General features: G+C 36.9%; 1 protein-coding gene and 2 long non-coding RNA genes across 3 annotated transcripts; 2 read left to right on the top strand and 1 right to left on the bottom strand.

Moving 5' to 3' along the window:
* Nucleotides 1-2740: 2740 nt before the first annotated feature.
* On the bottom strand, nucleotides 2741-3458 carry LOC133448252 (calmodulin-1). The gene has a single exon (XM_061726613.1). It carries the CDS (start codon nucleotides 3354-3356, stop codon nucleotides 2907-2909), a length of 450 nt encoding a protein of 149 aa, XP_061582597.1. The 5' UTR covers nucleotides 3357-3458; the 3' UTR covers nucleotides 2741-2906.
* A 4805-nt stretch (nucleotides 3459-8263) lies between these two features.
* On the top strand, nucleotides 8264-8850 carry LOC133449236 (uncharacterized). The gene is made up of 3 exons (XR_009783016.1): nucleotides 8264-8356; nucleotides 8462-8555; nucleotides 8776-8850. It is a non-coding gene; the product is annotated as an uncharacterized LOC133449236 (long non-coding RNA).
* A 1146-nt stretch (nucleotides 8851-9996) lies between these two features.
* On the top strand, nucleotides 9997-11032 carry LOC133449235 (uncharacterized). The gene is made up of 3 exons (XR_009783015.1): nucleotides 9997-10051; nucleotides 10258-10414; nucleotides 10530-11032. It is a non-coding gene; the product is annotated as an uncharacterized LOC133449235 (long non-coding RNA).
* The last annotated feature ends 6013 nt before the right edge of the window (nucleotides 11033-17045 follow it).

The raw sequence follows: 17045 nt of genomic DNA, 5'->3' as shown, positions 1-17045 counted from the left end.
CGGTGCAGCAGGGTGCTAGTGTGTACAGTGTTAAAAGCAGAGGAGAAGTCCATGAATAAAATCCTGGTGTGTGGGTGTGTAGAGTCCATGTGCTTTGTGACGGTGTCTAAAAGTGTGAGACTTGCATCCTCTACACCACGTCTTGCTCTGTACGCAAACTGGAGGGGGTCCAGTTTGTCGGCCAACATGTCGGACAGCTGGTCACCCACTACTCTCTCCATGCACTTGCAAAGCACTGAGGTCAGCACCACTGGTCTGTAGTCCTTCAGGTCCTTTGCGTGTGCTTTTTTGGGGATGGGGATTACTGTGGACTCTTTCCACTGGTTGGGGGTACAGCCAGAATCCAGGAGGAGCTGGAACAGCCTGGTGAGAACTCCACCTAACTGGGTGGAGCAGTCCTTGAGCACCCTGCCTCCGAGCCTGTCAGGTCCTGGGGCTTTGTGTGGGTTTTAATACTCGCGTCATTGCCCCGGGGCATGATGGGAGGCCCCAGAGCATCATGGGAGGTGACTCAACTGCGCATGCTCTATGGGCCCGTGTACCAGGAAGTAAACCAGGAAGTCAGACATTTTTTCGGCACATGCGCTGTCTGAGCAGAATGCATTGAAATGAATGGGCGGCCATTTTTGGCACTGTATCCAGTTATATAATACATCCATGTGTACAACCCATTTACCCTACTTTTTACTCCCGTATACCACAATGCAATGCGGCCATGTTTTGTCTGAGGAGAAGAAGGAGAAGAAGAAAAAATGGCAGCTGAACAGGAGACGGGGGAGCGCGGGAGCGTTTTACTTACTTATAAATGTAAGTAACGTTAACGTACCAACATGTACTTTAGTGGCGTGTTTATATATACCCTTTAACAATGAGCATTTATAACGCTAACGCTACTCCTGTTTCGATTTCTAACCCTAACCCTAACGTTATAATGTTATGTTTGTGTGTGTGTGTGTGTTCTCTTTTCACAATTGGCAACTTGTTATAAAAGTATATGCTTGTCTGTTATTTTCAAAGGGACAGATGATGATGTGGAGGGCCTGATAAAGCTGCGCATGCAGCATAACAGGCTCTTCTCGGGGTGGCGTAACGCCGCGTTTCATGGATGGGAGTAAGAAAACACATTTCAGTGATAGCATTATGTTTTTCCTTAGTGGATTTTATTTTGTCAAATTATGCTAGTCCTAACCTCGAATTACCTGTGTAAATATGTGCATTGTACTCTGTAAATCGTGACAAAAGACGTAGGGAAATCTAACAATTATGAGGTTGATATGATGTTATTAAACCATGGTAAAGAAACAACATGCACATCCGCTTACCCTGTTTATAAGCATCTGAGAAAGAGCCATCGCATAAAACGTCATGCTTAATTAAATTACACTTGCATGGGAGCCCCTATGGTGTGCAGACTTTTTTCTTATTTTTCGTTGACATGATGTTATACAATTTAAACAGTAACACGTAGGTATATTTAATATTATATTTGATGGATGCATGAAATGAATACTTGTCTTGTATTTCTTAGGGTTGTCCTGAAAGAAATGGGGCTGGAGGGGGTGATATCCCCAGCCAGGGCTGGGAAGAAATGGGAAAATTTAAAAAAAACTTACAAGGTAAGATTTGTCTCTTTGTATCTGTATCTCATCTCTACCTCATCTCTACCTCATCTGTATCTCATCTCTACCTCATCTGTACCTCATCTGTACCTCATCTCTACCTCATCTGTACCTCATCTGTACCTCATCTCTACCTCATCTGTATCTCATCTCTACCTCATCTCCATCTCCGCCTCAACTCCTATCACGCACATTAACATATTATAACCTTGAATATAGTGTAATGATTAGCTATTATATTAACTATATAGTGTACTGAGTAGAATAACTTGTTTAGGTTAGGTTTTAGTTTAGGCTTAACGCCCTTTTGTTTGGAGGGATTTCTTTTTTGTCTTTCAGGATGCCAAGAAAGGGGAAGAGGTCCCAGGCACAGGCGGAGCGCTGGAGAAAGGTCGATGAGCCAGACCCCCCCCCAGAGCTCCCTCTATCCAGTGAACAACGTATGTATGACCAGAAATGACACGCACACTCATTTAAACAACTCAGTCTCTTCACTGAGACACGTTTACACCGTCCATATCAAGTTAAGTTTAATCTGTTTCTTATTTGTCATTAGTCGGTTGGAGCCACTCTGCCAGCCAAACCGTTCTGGTTAGAGGATGAAGTGCGTGCCGACTTTTGTGCACGTGAGTATTAAGCTGTTTTATTATTTTTTTTTTTTTTTTTTTTTTTTTAGTTAATATTTTATTGGAAAAACAAAATGTAAAGATTAGCATGTACAACTTGGAATGCAGATCAATTGAACAGAACAGAACAGCTGGACCAGGCCGGGCCTCGCTGCATTCACACACACAGGCAAACTCACACACAAACACAAGAGAAGAGATGCTGCGAAGTGCCGACCCTGTCCCCACTTTACTGAAACTCACATGCCCGTAGAGTCATACATGCACGGCCTCCGAGGCAATAACCTGCACCTGAGCGCCATTCAGGGAGAACGACCTGTTTCATTCAGTTTTCTCTGTAAATCTCCACACAAATACTCAGAATGGTACAAATGTTGGTTTGTGGGTACTTGATATCGCCTCAGAAACTGTACTCGTATATAATCATCTTTAAAACCCACCCAACCCCTCCGATAATCTAAAACATGGATCACTGCCAAAGGGCCTCAAGTGCAGTTCTTCTTTTTGTCTTTTACCATTTTTTAAATTTGTCTATATGGACAGATTTTCAGTTTTCCAACATTCAGTTTAAATTGTTTATACAGAACAGTATGATTAAATGAATAGTTTTGTAATAAGAGGTAAGTGAAAATTGATTCTTTGTCTTTAGTGTGAGCCCAGTTCATTTTGCAGTCATCATCTGAACAAACTCTTCATAGTTGACCTGTCCATCTCCATCAATGTCTGCTTCTCTGATCATCTCGTCTACTTCCTCATCCGTCAGCTTCTCTCCGAGGTTAGTCATCACATGACGCAGCTCCGCAGCACTAATGTATCCATTACCGTCCTTATCGAAGACTCTGAACGCCTCCCTGATCTCCTCCTCACTGTCCGTGTCTTTCATCTTCCTTGCCATCATTGTAAGGAACTCGGGGAAGTCAATGGTACCGTTGCCATCAGCGTCCACCTCGTTTATCATGTCCTGGAGTTCAGCCTCAGTTGGGTTTTGACCTAGTGACCTCATGACGGTGCCCAGCTCTTTGGTGGTGATGGTACCGTCTCCGTCTTTATCAAACAGGGAGAAGGCCTCCTTGAATTCAGCAATCTGCTCTTCTGTTAGTTGGTCAGCCATGTCTGTGGGAGTTTGACGGTTGGTCTTACTAGCGCTACCGGAGGGAGGAAATGGACGGACGCCACTGAGCGAGGATGGCTGTAGGCGTAAAGGCAGGGCCGACGCACTGCTGACCGGCTCACTGTATTCCTCCGCACTGTCAGCTGTTTTATTATTAATTGAATAAATTTTTATTATATCAAATATAATAATTATATATTCTTACTATACACTTCTGCTAAGAGCTTGTTAACTGTCTTTCATTCTTGCATTTTTTCACTGCTAGTAAAGAGTGATTGTTGTAGGATTTTTACAGGTATGAAATCCTTCATTAATCGTCTCATGTTCCATCTTTTTCTAAACAGGCCGTGGCTCCGGGCGACGCCACAGAGTTCTCACATGGTCAATTTCCCCCTTCACAGGGCGGCAACACAAATTGGTCATGCCGCCTGAGTCCCCGGACAAGGAGGTAATATATTTATTGATTGTTGGAAGAAAATAATTGATGTTATAATGTCTTCATGATTTTCATGCTAATGAAATGCTATTATTTTTGCAGCTTGTTCTGATTGTCGGGGACTCCCATCTAAGCGCCATTGTAGATGGTTTTGTCCAGATGCCAAAGTCTCAAGACCTCTCCTTTGGCATCATGTCGACTCCGGGGGCCAGTGCGTCTCAGCTCCGTACTGAGGTTCTAAATGCCGTAGTTCCTCGTACTCCTGAGGCCGTCTGTCTGCTTGCTCCCAGCAACGACCTGACTCGCAGCAACACCATCGCTGAAGCTGCCAACGACTTTGCCAACCTGCTCCAGTCCATTGGCAACCGCTGGCCTAAGGTAAGCTTTTCTTTCTTATCTTATTATTGTTGATTGGATGATTTGTTAAAAAAAATAATTAGATAAAATGAAAAAAGTGATTAATAATCAATTAAACAAATGTGTGCCAACTCAAATAAATGTGTCCCTCAATGCAACGTTTCAACTCTTTCAAGAGTCTTCTTCAGGAAAAGACACAAAGAAACACTGGCTCAGAGCTGTGAAGCACGTCTACACTGTCCGAGGAGCGAGAGCAGAATGAATATAACATATATTAATATAATAATATATTCATGTAAGCTCCTCCTGCTCTATTTATACCTTCCTGCTGTCACCAGATCTTGGGTTACTGAAAATGTGTTTTAAATAATAAATGTTCAAATGAAATCACCAATGAATAAAAAAATAAATATAACAAAAATACTTTCCAAAAAGGAAAGAAATCCTCTAGTCGTTTTTTATCAAAAATTAAAATTAAAATAAACATTACATAGATTTTATTAAAAACAAGGTTAGAAGGCTTAAAATAATAACTATTATATTTCATTCAGTATTCAAGTAATTAAAGCAGCACTATGTAACTTTTCAACCTTAATATAATATTTCCAGAGTCATTATGATGGTACATCAACTTCCAACAGGTTTAATGACACCTCTGTCATGGTGTGAGGGGTCTGTATCGCCTTCACACACACACACACACACACACAGCCTTGTGTTGAGGAATAGATCAATTTAACCATAGACACAGACATGACATGTTACGATGTATAATATAACTATTAATATTATTGGTAGCTATTTAACTAATGTACATTTGTCTTTTCATTGCAGCTTCCTGAGCTCCAGTCCTCGTTGACTCATCTCTCCCTAATCTCATCTCTCCCTCATCTCTATCTCATCTCTACCTCATCTCCCTCTCCCCCTCCCTCTACCTAATCGCCACCTCTTTCTAATCTCCCTCTCCGCCTCAACTCCTCTCACGCACATTTACATATTATAACCTTGAATATAGTGTACTGATTAGCTATTATATTAACTATATAGTGTACTGATTAGAATAACTTGTTTAGGTTAGGTTTTAGTTTAAGCTTAACGCCCTTTTGTTTGGAGGGATTTCTTTTTTGTCTTTCAGGATGCCAAGAAAGGGGAAAAGGTCCCAGGCACAGGCTTCGCTGGAGAAAGGTCGATGAGCCAGACCCCCCCCCCAGAGCTCCCTCTATCCAGTCAACAACGTATGTATGACCAGAAATGACACGCACACTCATTTAAACAACTCAGTCTCTTCACTGAGACACGTTTACACCGTCCATATCAAGTTAAGTTTAATCTGTTTCTTATTTGTCATTAGTCGGTTGGAGCCACTCTGCCAGCCAAACCGTTCTGGTTAGAGGATGAAGTGCGTGCCGACTTTTGTGCACGTGAGTATTCAGCTGTTTTATTATTAATTGAATTCATTTTTATTATATCAAATATAATAATTATATATTCTTACTATACATTTCTGCTAAGAGCTTGTTAACTGTCTTTCATTCTTGCATGTTTTCACTGCTAGTAAAGAGTGATTGTTGTAGGATTTTTACAGGTATGAAATCCCTCATTAATCGTCTCATGTTCCATCTTTTTCTAAACAGGCCGTGGCTCCGGGCAACGCCACAGAGTTCTCACTTGGTCAATTTCCCCCTTCACAGGGCGGCAACACAAATTGGTCATGCCGCCTGAGTCCCCGGACAAGAAGGTAATATATTTATTGATTGTTGGAAGAAAATAATTGATGTTATAATGTCTTCATGATTTTCATGCTAATGAAATGCTATTATTTTTGCAGCTTGTTCTGATTGTCGGGGACTCCCATCTAAGCGCCATTGTAGATGGTTTTGTCCAGATGCCAAAGTCTCAAGACCTCTCCTTTGGCATCATGTCGACTCCGGGGGCCAGTGCGTCTCAGCTCCGTACTGAGGTTCTAAACGCCGTAGTTCCTCGTACTCCTGAGGCCGTCTGTCTGCTTGCTCCCAGCAACGACCTGACTCGCAGCAACACCATGGCTGAAGCTGCCAACGACTTTGCCAACCTCCTCCAGTCCATTGGCAACCGCTGGCCTAAGGTAAGCTTTTCTTTATCTTATTATTGTTGATTGTTCCACATTCTCAGATCTGAGGTCAAAGTTCAATTTGCCTGCCTCCCATTTGTTTCGCTACTTCCAGCTTCGACACTGCGCTTCTGCTTTGTTTCCATGCTTCCCTTCCCTTCCTGCGAACCAACCGTGGGATGATCTTCTAACTATGAAACTCAGTCAAAAGTCTCTGATATCTAAGATATATGCACTGTGTATGACATTTGATGATCATTCTGTAGATAAAGCTCGGGAGGGTTGGGGACGAGAGTTGGGCCTTGACTTCACAGGGGAGCTGTGGGATAAAGCTATCCGTAGCATACGATCTAGCACGCCTTGCGCTAGACTAGAACTTATTCAATTTAAGGTGCTGCATAGAGCCCACCTATCAAAATCCCGATTATCGGAAATATATCCGAATGTTGCAGACTTATGCGACAGATGCCAGGGTTCTCCCTGCAATTTAAGTCATATGTTTTTTCCTGTCCTAGGTTACAGAAATTTTGGAGTGATTATTCTGTGATCATGTCTAAAGTTCTGGGTAAAAAAGTTGTTATGGCCCCTCTCTTAGCAATATTCGGACTCTCTGTTGACTCCTCACATATCAGCCACACACAGTCAGAAGTATTGGCTTTCACATCCCTTTTAGCAAGACGTCGTATCTTACTTTTATGGAAATCCCCCAGGTCCCCGTCTATTTCTATTTGGCTTAGTGATGTTATGTTTTTTCTTAAATTGGAGAAGGTGAGATACTCTGTAAAAGGCAACTCAGCTAAATTCATTCACAAATGGCAATCGTTCATAGACCACTTTACCGCGTTGAAGACTCTACCCACCGACTTATGGAAGCATATGAGGGACTATATTCAAATTAAAATGCATTTGCGGAAATGCTTTTTCATTTTAAGAATGTGCCCGCATTATTTGAGTCAAAAATGAAATTGATAATATATAATCCGATTTGCATTTTAATTTTCGTATTCAACACTGCTTATTCTTGTACTTAATTCAAATTAAAAAGAAAAAGACGTTTGAGTTTTAATTTTCAAATCATGCCTCAGCAAATAGTTCACAATATTCAATTTTAAATCTAAAATTTGAAAATTAAAATGCATTTGCAGAAATGCTTTTTCATTTTAAGAATGTAGCTGCATTATTTGAGTCAAAAATAAAATTGATAATATATAATCCGAATTGCATTTTAATTTTCGTATTCAACACTGCTCATTCTTGTACTTAATTCAAATTAAAAAGAAAAAGACGTTTGAGATTTAATTTTCAAATCATGCCTCAGCAAATAGTTCACAATATTCAATTTTAAATCTAAAATTTGAAAATTAAAATGCATTTGCAGAAATGCTTTTTCATTTTAAGAATGTAGCTGCATTATTTGAGTCAAAACTAAAATTGATAATATATAATCCGAATTGCATTTTCATTTTCGTATTCAACACTGCTTATTCTTGTACTTAATTCAAATTAAAAAGAAAAAGACGTTTGAGATTTAATTTTCAAATCATGCCTCAGCAAATAGTTCACAATATTCAGTTTTAAATCTAAAATTTGAAAATTAAAATGCATTTGCAGAAATGCTTTTTCATTTTAAGAATGTAGCTGCATTATTTGAGTCAAAAATAAAATTGATAATATATAATCCGAATTGCATTTTAATTTTATTCTTTACGCTGCACATTTTATGTCATAATCAAAAAGAAAACAAAGAAGACATTGCTTTTTCTTTTTCATGCTCTGCCCGCAAAAAAGTGTACAATATTCAAAATGAATTCGCAATCCCAGCGGCGCAGGAGAGTGACGTCACGGCTTCTCCTGTTCTCCAGCTGCAGTCCAGAAACCCTGGAAACTGCTCACGTTTTTTAAGGTGACATCGTATTTTGCCGATTTACCAAAGTCTGTTAGAAAAGGTCTGATTTCCTACAACTCTAACAGAGTTCTAGATGTCAACATGAGACACAGACAGTAGCGTTTCTCTACACGGAGCGCTGGTGCCGGGCTGACTCCTCCTATTCAGACACGTGTGTTTGTTTACAACCTATGGAGCACGAAATGCAAAGAGGAGCAACGTCGACCGACAAGGTACAGTAATATTACCGGATTTTGCCACAAAAATGACTTTACTAGCATTTTTGCTTGTTTTTAGCATAATGTTTGCATGTTGAGCATGTTATTTATTTATTCCAGCTTTGTACATAGACGAGTTGCATCAAGTCCAGGCAAGGGACACGCAGAAATTCTACCCCTGTCGTTGTCCAGCGTGACAGTCTGACCGTCAACGGTATTTTTTCATACAGTAAAGTTGTCACTTCTCAAAAGTACACTTCATTGCATGGTCAGATGGGATTATTATTGTTTTCTGAATTTGGAGAGCAGAGTTTGGCATACAGGGTGTTTAACCACTGACTGAGAGGAGCCAGAAAATGTTTTAGAGTCCAGGTACATTTTTATGGCTAAATATTTACTCTAATCTAAATTGTATGTTTTGGTCCTGGTTATAGCATGCATTTCCTGAAAATTACTGCTGAGGAGCAGCATGAGTCTCCAGATGAGGAGGAGATCAATTATTTGAGAAAAACAATGTAAGTGAATGTTTGTGAGTCTTTTTGTTTTGTTTTGTTTTACTCGTGTGTAATTGGCAAGTATTCAAGGCACTTGCAGGTACGCTTCATTTTGTGGTTGATTCAAAATTAAATGTACCTGCGAATGCCTTGAATTGTTTGCCAGAAACACACTGAAGAAGGGGGAAACGAAAACGTGTGGCGATAAATATATATATATATATTTTTTTTTTTTTATTTATTGATTTTTTTTTATTGTATTTTTATATTTTCAGCCACAAAAAGAGGGGTATACCTTAAATACATAGAACACAAACCCCCACAACTCAATTTCCCCCCCAAAAAAGTCAAAGTCCATACATACCAAAACATATTTCATAGTGCTATAATCATGCCAAATATACTAACCAAAAATTCTACTCAATGCACTAATTGAGAATACCAGATAGTACTACCCTATCTGTTCTATCAATGACTCTGAAATAATAATTAAATAGTTAAATAATATTCCTACCTACTTCTTGATGAAGGGGACTTATATAAAAAAAAAGTAGGAAACACTTAATGTCATTACTTTCTTATCCTAAGTTGGGGCTGGTCCGTTAAAGAACCAAAATGATATCCAAATATATACCCTCAAAACACAATGAAAAAAAAACAAAAAAAACCTAACAAAACAAAACAGACATAAACGGTGGGAAAACCCCACTTAAAACAAACACGACAACAAAACAATACAAACCATTACACTCAGGTCTTATCATTGTCACTATGCCTTACAATTACCTACGGATTTCTTAAAATCAAATTCTGTATGAGATTGCCATATTTTTAAAAAGTCTGAGGATTTGCCTTTACTCTTGTAGTAAATATCATCAAGTGTAAGGAGCGTGAGAGTTCGTTCCACCAATGGGCTAATACTGGGGGTTTAGATTCTTTCCAATTTAAGGTTATACATTTCCTGGCTGCCAACATAGCAAGATAAATATATTTTTACACTTGGAATTGCTGTTCCTTTTATCCTTTTGAGCTATACTTTATTAGGAATTCAGCACACAGTTGAGTGCATTGTCTCCTATTTATTTTACTGGTGTGTAATTCCATTCTTATGTGTTTATGTATGCTCACGTGCAGCATTGACATCGATGATCCTGGTCCGAGGTTCAGGAAAAGGAGACGGCTCTGATGAGGAATATATTCCTCACCTTTGTTTATGGTATGCTTTACTTATTGGTTGTATATCAAGTATTTAGAAAATGTATAAAAGTACATATGTATTATGATATATACATATCATATACATATACTGTAATATGTATAGTAAAGATTTTATTTGAAATGATAAAATACTATTAACACTATATGATATAAAAGTGAGTAATGTGACAGTAACAGAGCTGTTGTTTTTTTCTCAACTAACAGGACAACTTCAGACTTCGAGAACTTCCAAAATCACATCCTGATGTTTGCAGGAAAGCATTTTGGCTTTAGCCCACCTGTATACACAGCTCAGACGTTGCTTGTAACACTTGGTTACAACCACCGCCTCCCTGCACGAAACCGTGATGGGACACAAGATGTAAGTTGTTGGGGTTTTTTATATCATAGTTGTCTGACACCCAAATACATTCTTAGCACTGTTACCATATCTCGTTGTGAAATTGTTTTAAATTATGTTGTTGTTTTTTCCCAAGTTACCGATGGTTCTACAATAAAAACATGAAGAGCTGAAGTGTGTATACCCTGAAAGAGAAAAAGGACTATGGCTACTGTACATCCCTGAACTACAGAAGGCCACTCTTTCAAAGAGGCTTCAGAGTGGAAAGGGCCTTCCCAGGAGACAGAGTCTGAGGCCTGGAGATCCAAGGCCCCTGGGTCTGCTGCCACATCACAACCACAACCACACATGGACTGGTAAAAACTAAGGTGTCACGTGGAGATGCAGGTCCTCGTGATGACAGCTAAAACTTTGATTGCCTGTTGTTATATCTGTCTCAATACTCGGGAGCAAAGCTCCAGGATTTCAGGACAGAGTAAAATAATTCACTGACATAATTTCTTGTTCATGTCTTGTCACAATCCCTAAATAAATGTTGCTGTAATTGCAAATGATCTGATTATCATAACCTATTTTCTCATAACTTCTCACTTGAATCAAAATCTCTGGGAGATTCTCTGCATTTGGTGTTTTTCACAATTAATATAATTCGGAATCGGAAAGATATATATATTTTTTATTCTGTAAACAAGGACAGAACTCAACATTTCTGACTTGTACATAATAAAATGTATAAAAATAAAAACTATTTACATTGAAAGTGTAACCCAGCTAAACACTGTTATTCACACCAGCCAGTGCAAAAGAAATCCGGTGTACTGGTTGTTTGGAAGATTACAGATAGGTTTCCTGACCCAAACTACACAGCTTGGGATGACGACCTGATTTCCTTCCGCATGCCGCAACTCTCAGCTCCACTCCAGGCTTCTGGTGGTCATCGTGGTGAAGATGACGTTCCAGGCAGCCCGGGCCGGCCACAAAACCCCCTCTTCTAATATAAAATACTGCATTTGTGCCATATGATTACTTATGCAGAGCTTCTCCAGGTCTGTGGGCATGTCCCTGCAGTTTGTGCGGCTGGGGTTCATCTGGACCACCTGGACTTGGACGCTCAAGTAACGCCATCACATCAAACACCAGGCCTGACAGTCTGGTCACGACCTGCCCCAGAAAGGTTTTCATCTGTGGTGGAGTCAGGGCTGTGAGGTTATCCTACACATAAAGCATTTATTTGATATTTTATGTTATTGTACGAGATTGCATTACGAGATTTCCTGGATGACATGAGTTATCTAACCCAGCTAACAAATAAATAAATGTTACGCCAGAGAGTTGCCTTTGTAATTGTCTTTCCACAGCCAAACCTTATTTTTTGACCCTTAGAAACACGTCTACCTGCAAGTAATAAATTACCCTCTCGATTGTAAATGCAGTGATGTAAGTTAGATGTGATCTGCATACATCAAGCCAACATTTCTTTATAAAATAACATGCTCAGCATGCAAACATTATGCTAAAAACAAGCGAAAATGCTAGTAAAGTCATTTTTGTGGCAAAATCCGGTAATATTACTGTACCTTGTCGGTCGACGTTGCTCCTCTTTGCATTTCGTGCTCCATAGGTTGTAAACAAACACACGTGTCTGAATAGGAGGAGTCAGCCCGGCACCAGCGCTCCGTGTAGAGAAACGCTGCTGTCTGTGTCTCATGTTGACATCTAGAACTCTGTTAGAGTTGTCAAAAAATCAGACCTTTTCTAACAGACTTTGGGAAATCGGCAAAATACGATGTCACCTTAAAAAACGTGAGCAGTTTCCAGGGTTTCTGGGCTGCAGCCATGGAACAGGAGAAGCCGTGACGTCACTCTCCTGCGCCGCTGGGATTGCGAATTCATTTTGAATATTGTACACTTTTTTGCGGGCAGAGCATGAAAAAGAAAAAGCAATGTCTTCTTTGTTTTCTTTTTGATTATGACATAAAATGTGCAGCGTAAAGAATAAAATTAAAATGCAATTCGGATTATATATTATCAATTTTATTTTTGACTCAAATAATGCAGCTACATTCTTAAAATGAAAAAGCATTTCTGCAAATGCATTTTAATTTTCAAATTTTAGATTTAAAATTGAATATTGTGAACTATTTGCTGAGGCATGATTTGAAAATTAAATCTCAAACGTCTTTTTCTTTTTAATTTGAATTAAGTACAAGAATGAGCAGTGTTGAATACGAAAATTAAAATGCAATTCGGATTATATATTATCAATTTTAGTTTTGACTCAAATAATGCAGCTACATTCTTAAAATGAAAAAGCATTTCTGCAAATGCATTTTAATTTTCAAATTTTAGATTTAAAATTGAATATTGTGAACTATTTGCTGAGGCATGATTTGAAAATTAAATCTCAAACGTCTTTTTCTTTTTAATTTGAATTAAGTACAAGAATGAGCAGTGTTGAATACGAAAATTAAAATGCAATTCGGATTATATATTATCAATTTTATTTTTGACTCAAATAATGCAGCTACATTCTTAAAATGAAAAAGCATTTCTGCAAATGCATTTTAATTTTCAAATTTTAGATTTAAAATTGAATATTGTGAACTATTTGCTGAGGCATGATTTGAAAATTAAATCTCAAACGTCTTTTTCTTTTTAATTTGAATTAAGTACAAGAATAAGCAGTGTTGAATACGAAAATTAAAATGCAAATCGGATTATATATTATCAATTTCATTTTTGACTCAAATAATGCGGGCACATTCTTAAAATGAAAAAGCATTTCCGCAAATGCATTTTAATTTGAATATAGTCCCTCATATGCTTCCATACCGACTGACCCCCCCCCCTCCCTTAATTTTCTTTTCATCTCCTTATTTTGTTTTTTTTTAATTTTTATTTATTTCCAGTTTCATTTCTTGCTCATCTGTTTATTTATTTTTTAACGCTACAGAGACTCTGTTCCTTTGTTAGGTTTTGTGTGTTTAAAAAAAAAAAAAAAAAAAAAGGAGACAATGTATAATGCGTCTGTTTGACTACACGTTTCCATGTTTTAAGTGTATGTTGTTTCTTATAAAAAGATCAATAAAAAAAAAAAAATAATAATTATTGTTGATTGGATGATTTGTTAAAAAAAATAATTAGAAAAATGAAAAAAGTGATTCATAATCAATAAAACAAATTTGTGCCAACTCAAATAAATGTGTCCCTCAATGCAACGTTTCAACTCCTTCAAGAGTCTTCTTCAGGCAAAGACACAAAGAAACACTGGCTCAGAGCTGTGAAGCACATCTACACTGTCATTTTCACATAAGGTCAGGTATAATTTTTGAAAAAATTCTAACCTGCAATATGCTCTTTAAGAACATGGTTTTCGTCTTTCAGCTGAGCGTTCGTCTTCTTAAGAAAAAAAAAAATTTGTGTGCCAACTCAAATAAATGTGTGCCTCAATGCAACGTTTCAACTCTTTCAAGAGTCTTCTTCAGGCAAAGACACAAAGAAACACTGGCTCAGAGCTGTGAAGCACGTCTACACTGTCCGAGGAGCGAGAGCAGAATGAATATAATATATATTAATATAATAATATATTAATGTAAACTCCTCCTGCTCTATTTATACCTTCCTGCTCTGTCACCATATCTTGGGTTACTGAAAATGTGTTTTAAATAATAAATGTTCAAATGAAATCACCAATGAATAAAAAAATAAATATAACAAAAATACTTTCCAAAAAGGAAAGAAATCCTCTAATCGTTTTTTATTAAAAAAAATAAATAAAAGGAATTTTAAACTCATTTTAATGAAAAAGAATTAAAAAGATTTTTTTATGAAAAAAAAAAAAAAAAAGGTATTTTTAAATAAAATACAACTAAGGAAGGTGTTCCAAATGAAAACGTTTGGACCATCTCTGGATCTTCCTCAGCCTTGAAACAGTAAAACTGTGAACAGGTTTCTGGGGAGAGAGATGTTGTCGCTCTGAATGCCAGAAGCAGAATGAGCCTCCTGGTGGCTCCGCCTTTTATACCCTCTGTTTTTAACCGTCTTTACCGGCTGTTTTACCAGGAACTTTACACATAAATGATTTAGTGTCTTAACCCCTTGAATACTGAATGAAATATAACAGTTATTTCATTATTTTAAGCCTTCTAACCTTGTTTTTACTTAAATGTATGTAATGTTTATTTTAAGTCTTTCAAAATAAAGAACTTTTAACCTTGAATACGACAAAAAAAAATGATTGCCATAGCTATTAAGATTAATATCTTTTTAACCCTGTTTTTAAATTAAATAAATCTAAGACTTGAATTTTAGATGAATGGGATTAAGGTTAGGGTTAGGAAAAGGAACCCGTCCCCCAAAGACAGGAGGTGTCCGGTCTGTCCGGGCAGCTTAAAATTGTTCAGTCGTCATTCATCACCATTATGATTTTTTTACATAATGAAAAAATAATTAGAAAAATGAAAAAAGTGATTAATAATCAATAAAACAAAGGTGTGCCAACTCAAATAAATGTGTTCGTCAATGCAACATTTCAACTCTTTCAAGAGTCTTCTTCAGGCAAAGACACAAAGAAACACTGGCTCAGAGCTGTGAAGCACGTCTACACTGTCCGAGGAGCGAGAGCAGAATGAATATAATATATATTAATATACTAATATATTCATGTAAGCTCCTCCTGCTCTATTTATACCCTCCTGCTCTGTCACCAGATCTTGGGTTACTGAAAATGTGTTTTAAATAATAAATGTTCAAATGAAATCACCAATGAATAAAAAAATAAATATAACAAAAATACTTTCCAAAAAGGAAAGAAATCCTCTTATTTATGTATTTTTTAATAAAAAACGATTAAAGGAATTTTAAACTCATTTTAATGAAAAAGAATTAAAAAGATTTTTTTTTATGAAAAAACAACAAGAAGGTGTTTTTAAATAAAATACAACTAAGGAAGGTGTTCCAAATGAAAAGGTTTGGACCGTCTCTGGGTCTTCCTCAGGCTTGAAACAGTAAAACTGTGAACAGGTTGCTGGGGAGAGAGATGTTGTCACTCCGAATGCCAGAAGCAGAATGAGCCTCCTGGTGGCTCCGCCTTTTATACCCTCTGTTTTTAACCGTCTTTACCGGCTGTTTTACCAGCAACTTTACACATAAATGATTTAGTGTCTTAACCCCTTGAATACTGAATGAAATATAATAGTTATTTCATTATTTTAAGCCTTGTAACCTTGTTTTTAATTAAATTTATGTAATGTTAATTTTAAGTCTTTCAAAATAAAGAACTTTTAACCTTGAATACGACAAAAAAAATGATTGCCATAGCTATTAAGATTCATATCTTTTTAACCCTGTTTTTAAATTAAATAAATCTAAGACTGTCCGAGGAGCGAGAGCAGAATGAATATAATATATATTAATATAATAATATATTCATGTAAGCTCCTCCTGCTCTATTTATACCCTCCTCTCTGTCACTGGATCTTGGGTTACTGAAAATGTGTTTTAAATAATAAATGTTCAAATGAAATCACCAATGAATAAAAAAAATAAATGTAACAAAAATGCTTTCCAAAAAGAAGAAAATCCTCTATTTGATGTTTTGAAGAAAACTCATCATTTTTATCAAAAAATAAATAAAAGGAATTTTAAACTCATTTTAATGAAAAAGAATTAAAAAGATTTTTTTTATGAAAAAAACAAAAAAAAAGGTGTTTTTAAATAAAATACAACTAAGGAAGGTGTTCCAAATGAAAACGTTTGGACCGTCTCTGGGTCTTCCTCAGGCTTGAAACAGTAAAACTGTGAACAGGTTTCTGGGGAGAGAGATGTTGTCGCTCCGAATGCCAGAAGCAGAATGAGCCTCCTGGTGGCTCCGCCTTTTATACCCTCTGTTTTTAACCGTCTTTACCGGCTGTTTTACCAGGAACTTTACACATAAATGATTTAGTGTCTTAACCCCTTGAATACTGAATAAAATATAATAGTTATTTCATTATTTTAAGCCTTCTAACCTTGTTTTTAATTAAATTTATGTAATGTTTATTTTAAGTCTTTCAAAATAAAGAACTTTTAACCTTGAATACGACAAAAAAAAATTATTGCCATACCTATTAAGATTAATGTCTTTTTAAGCCTGTTTATAAATTAAATAAATCTAAGACTTGAATTTTAGATGAATGGGATTAAGGTTAGGGTTAGGAAAAGGAACCCGTCCCCCATAGACAGGAGGGTTTCCGGTCTGTCCGGGCAGCTTCAAATTGTTCAGTCGTCATTCATCACCATTATGATTTTTTTACATAATGAAAAAATAATTAGATAAAATGAAAAAAGTGATTAATAATCAACAAAACAAATGTGTGCCAACTCAAATAAATGTGTGCCTCAATGCAACATTTACTAATGAAATATAATAGTTATTCCATTATTTTAAGCCTTCTAACCTTGTTTTTAATTAAATTTATGTAATGTTTATTTTAAGTCTTTCAAAATAAATAACTTTTAACCTTGAATACGACAAAAAAAAATGATTGCCATAGCTATTAAGATTAATATCTTTTTATCTCCTTCTCTGCTCACTTGAATAAGTCCCGGAAAGCCAAATTACAAGAACTCTCTATTAAGATCACAAAATTGGACCAACAACTTGCTACTTGCC

The sequence above is a fragment of the Cololabis saira genome, chromosome 8 (genome assembly GCF_033807715.1).
Source record: "Cololabis saira isolate AMF1-May2022 chromosome 8, fColSai1.1, whole genome shotgun sequence".
In the NCBI taxonomy this organism is placed as follows: Eukaryota; Metazoa; Chordata; class Actinopteri; order Beloniformes; family Belonidae; genus Cololabis; species Cololabis saira.
The sequence above is the reverse complement of the archived record's forward strand: the minus strand, read 5'-3'. Positions and strand labels throughout refer to the sequence as shown.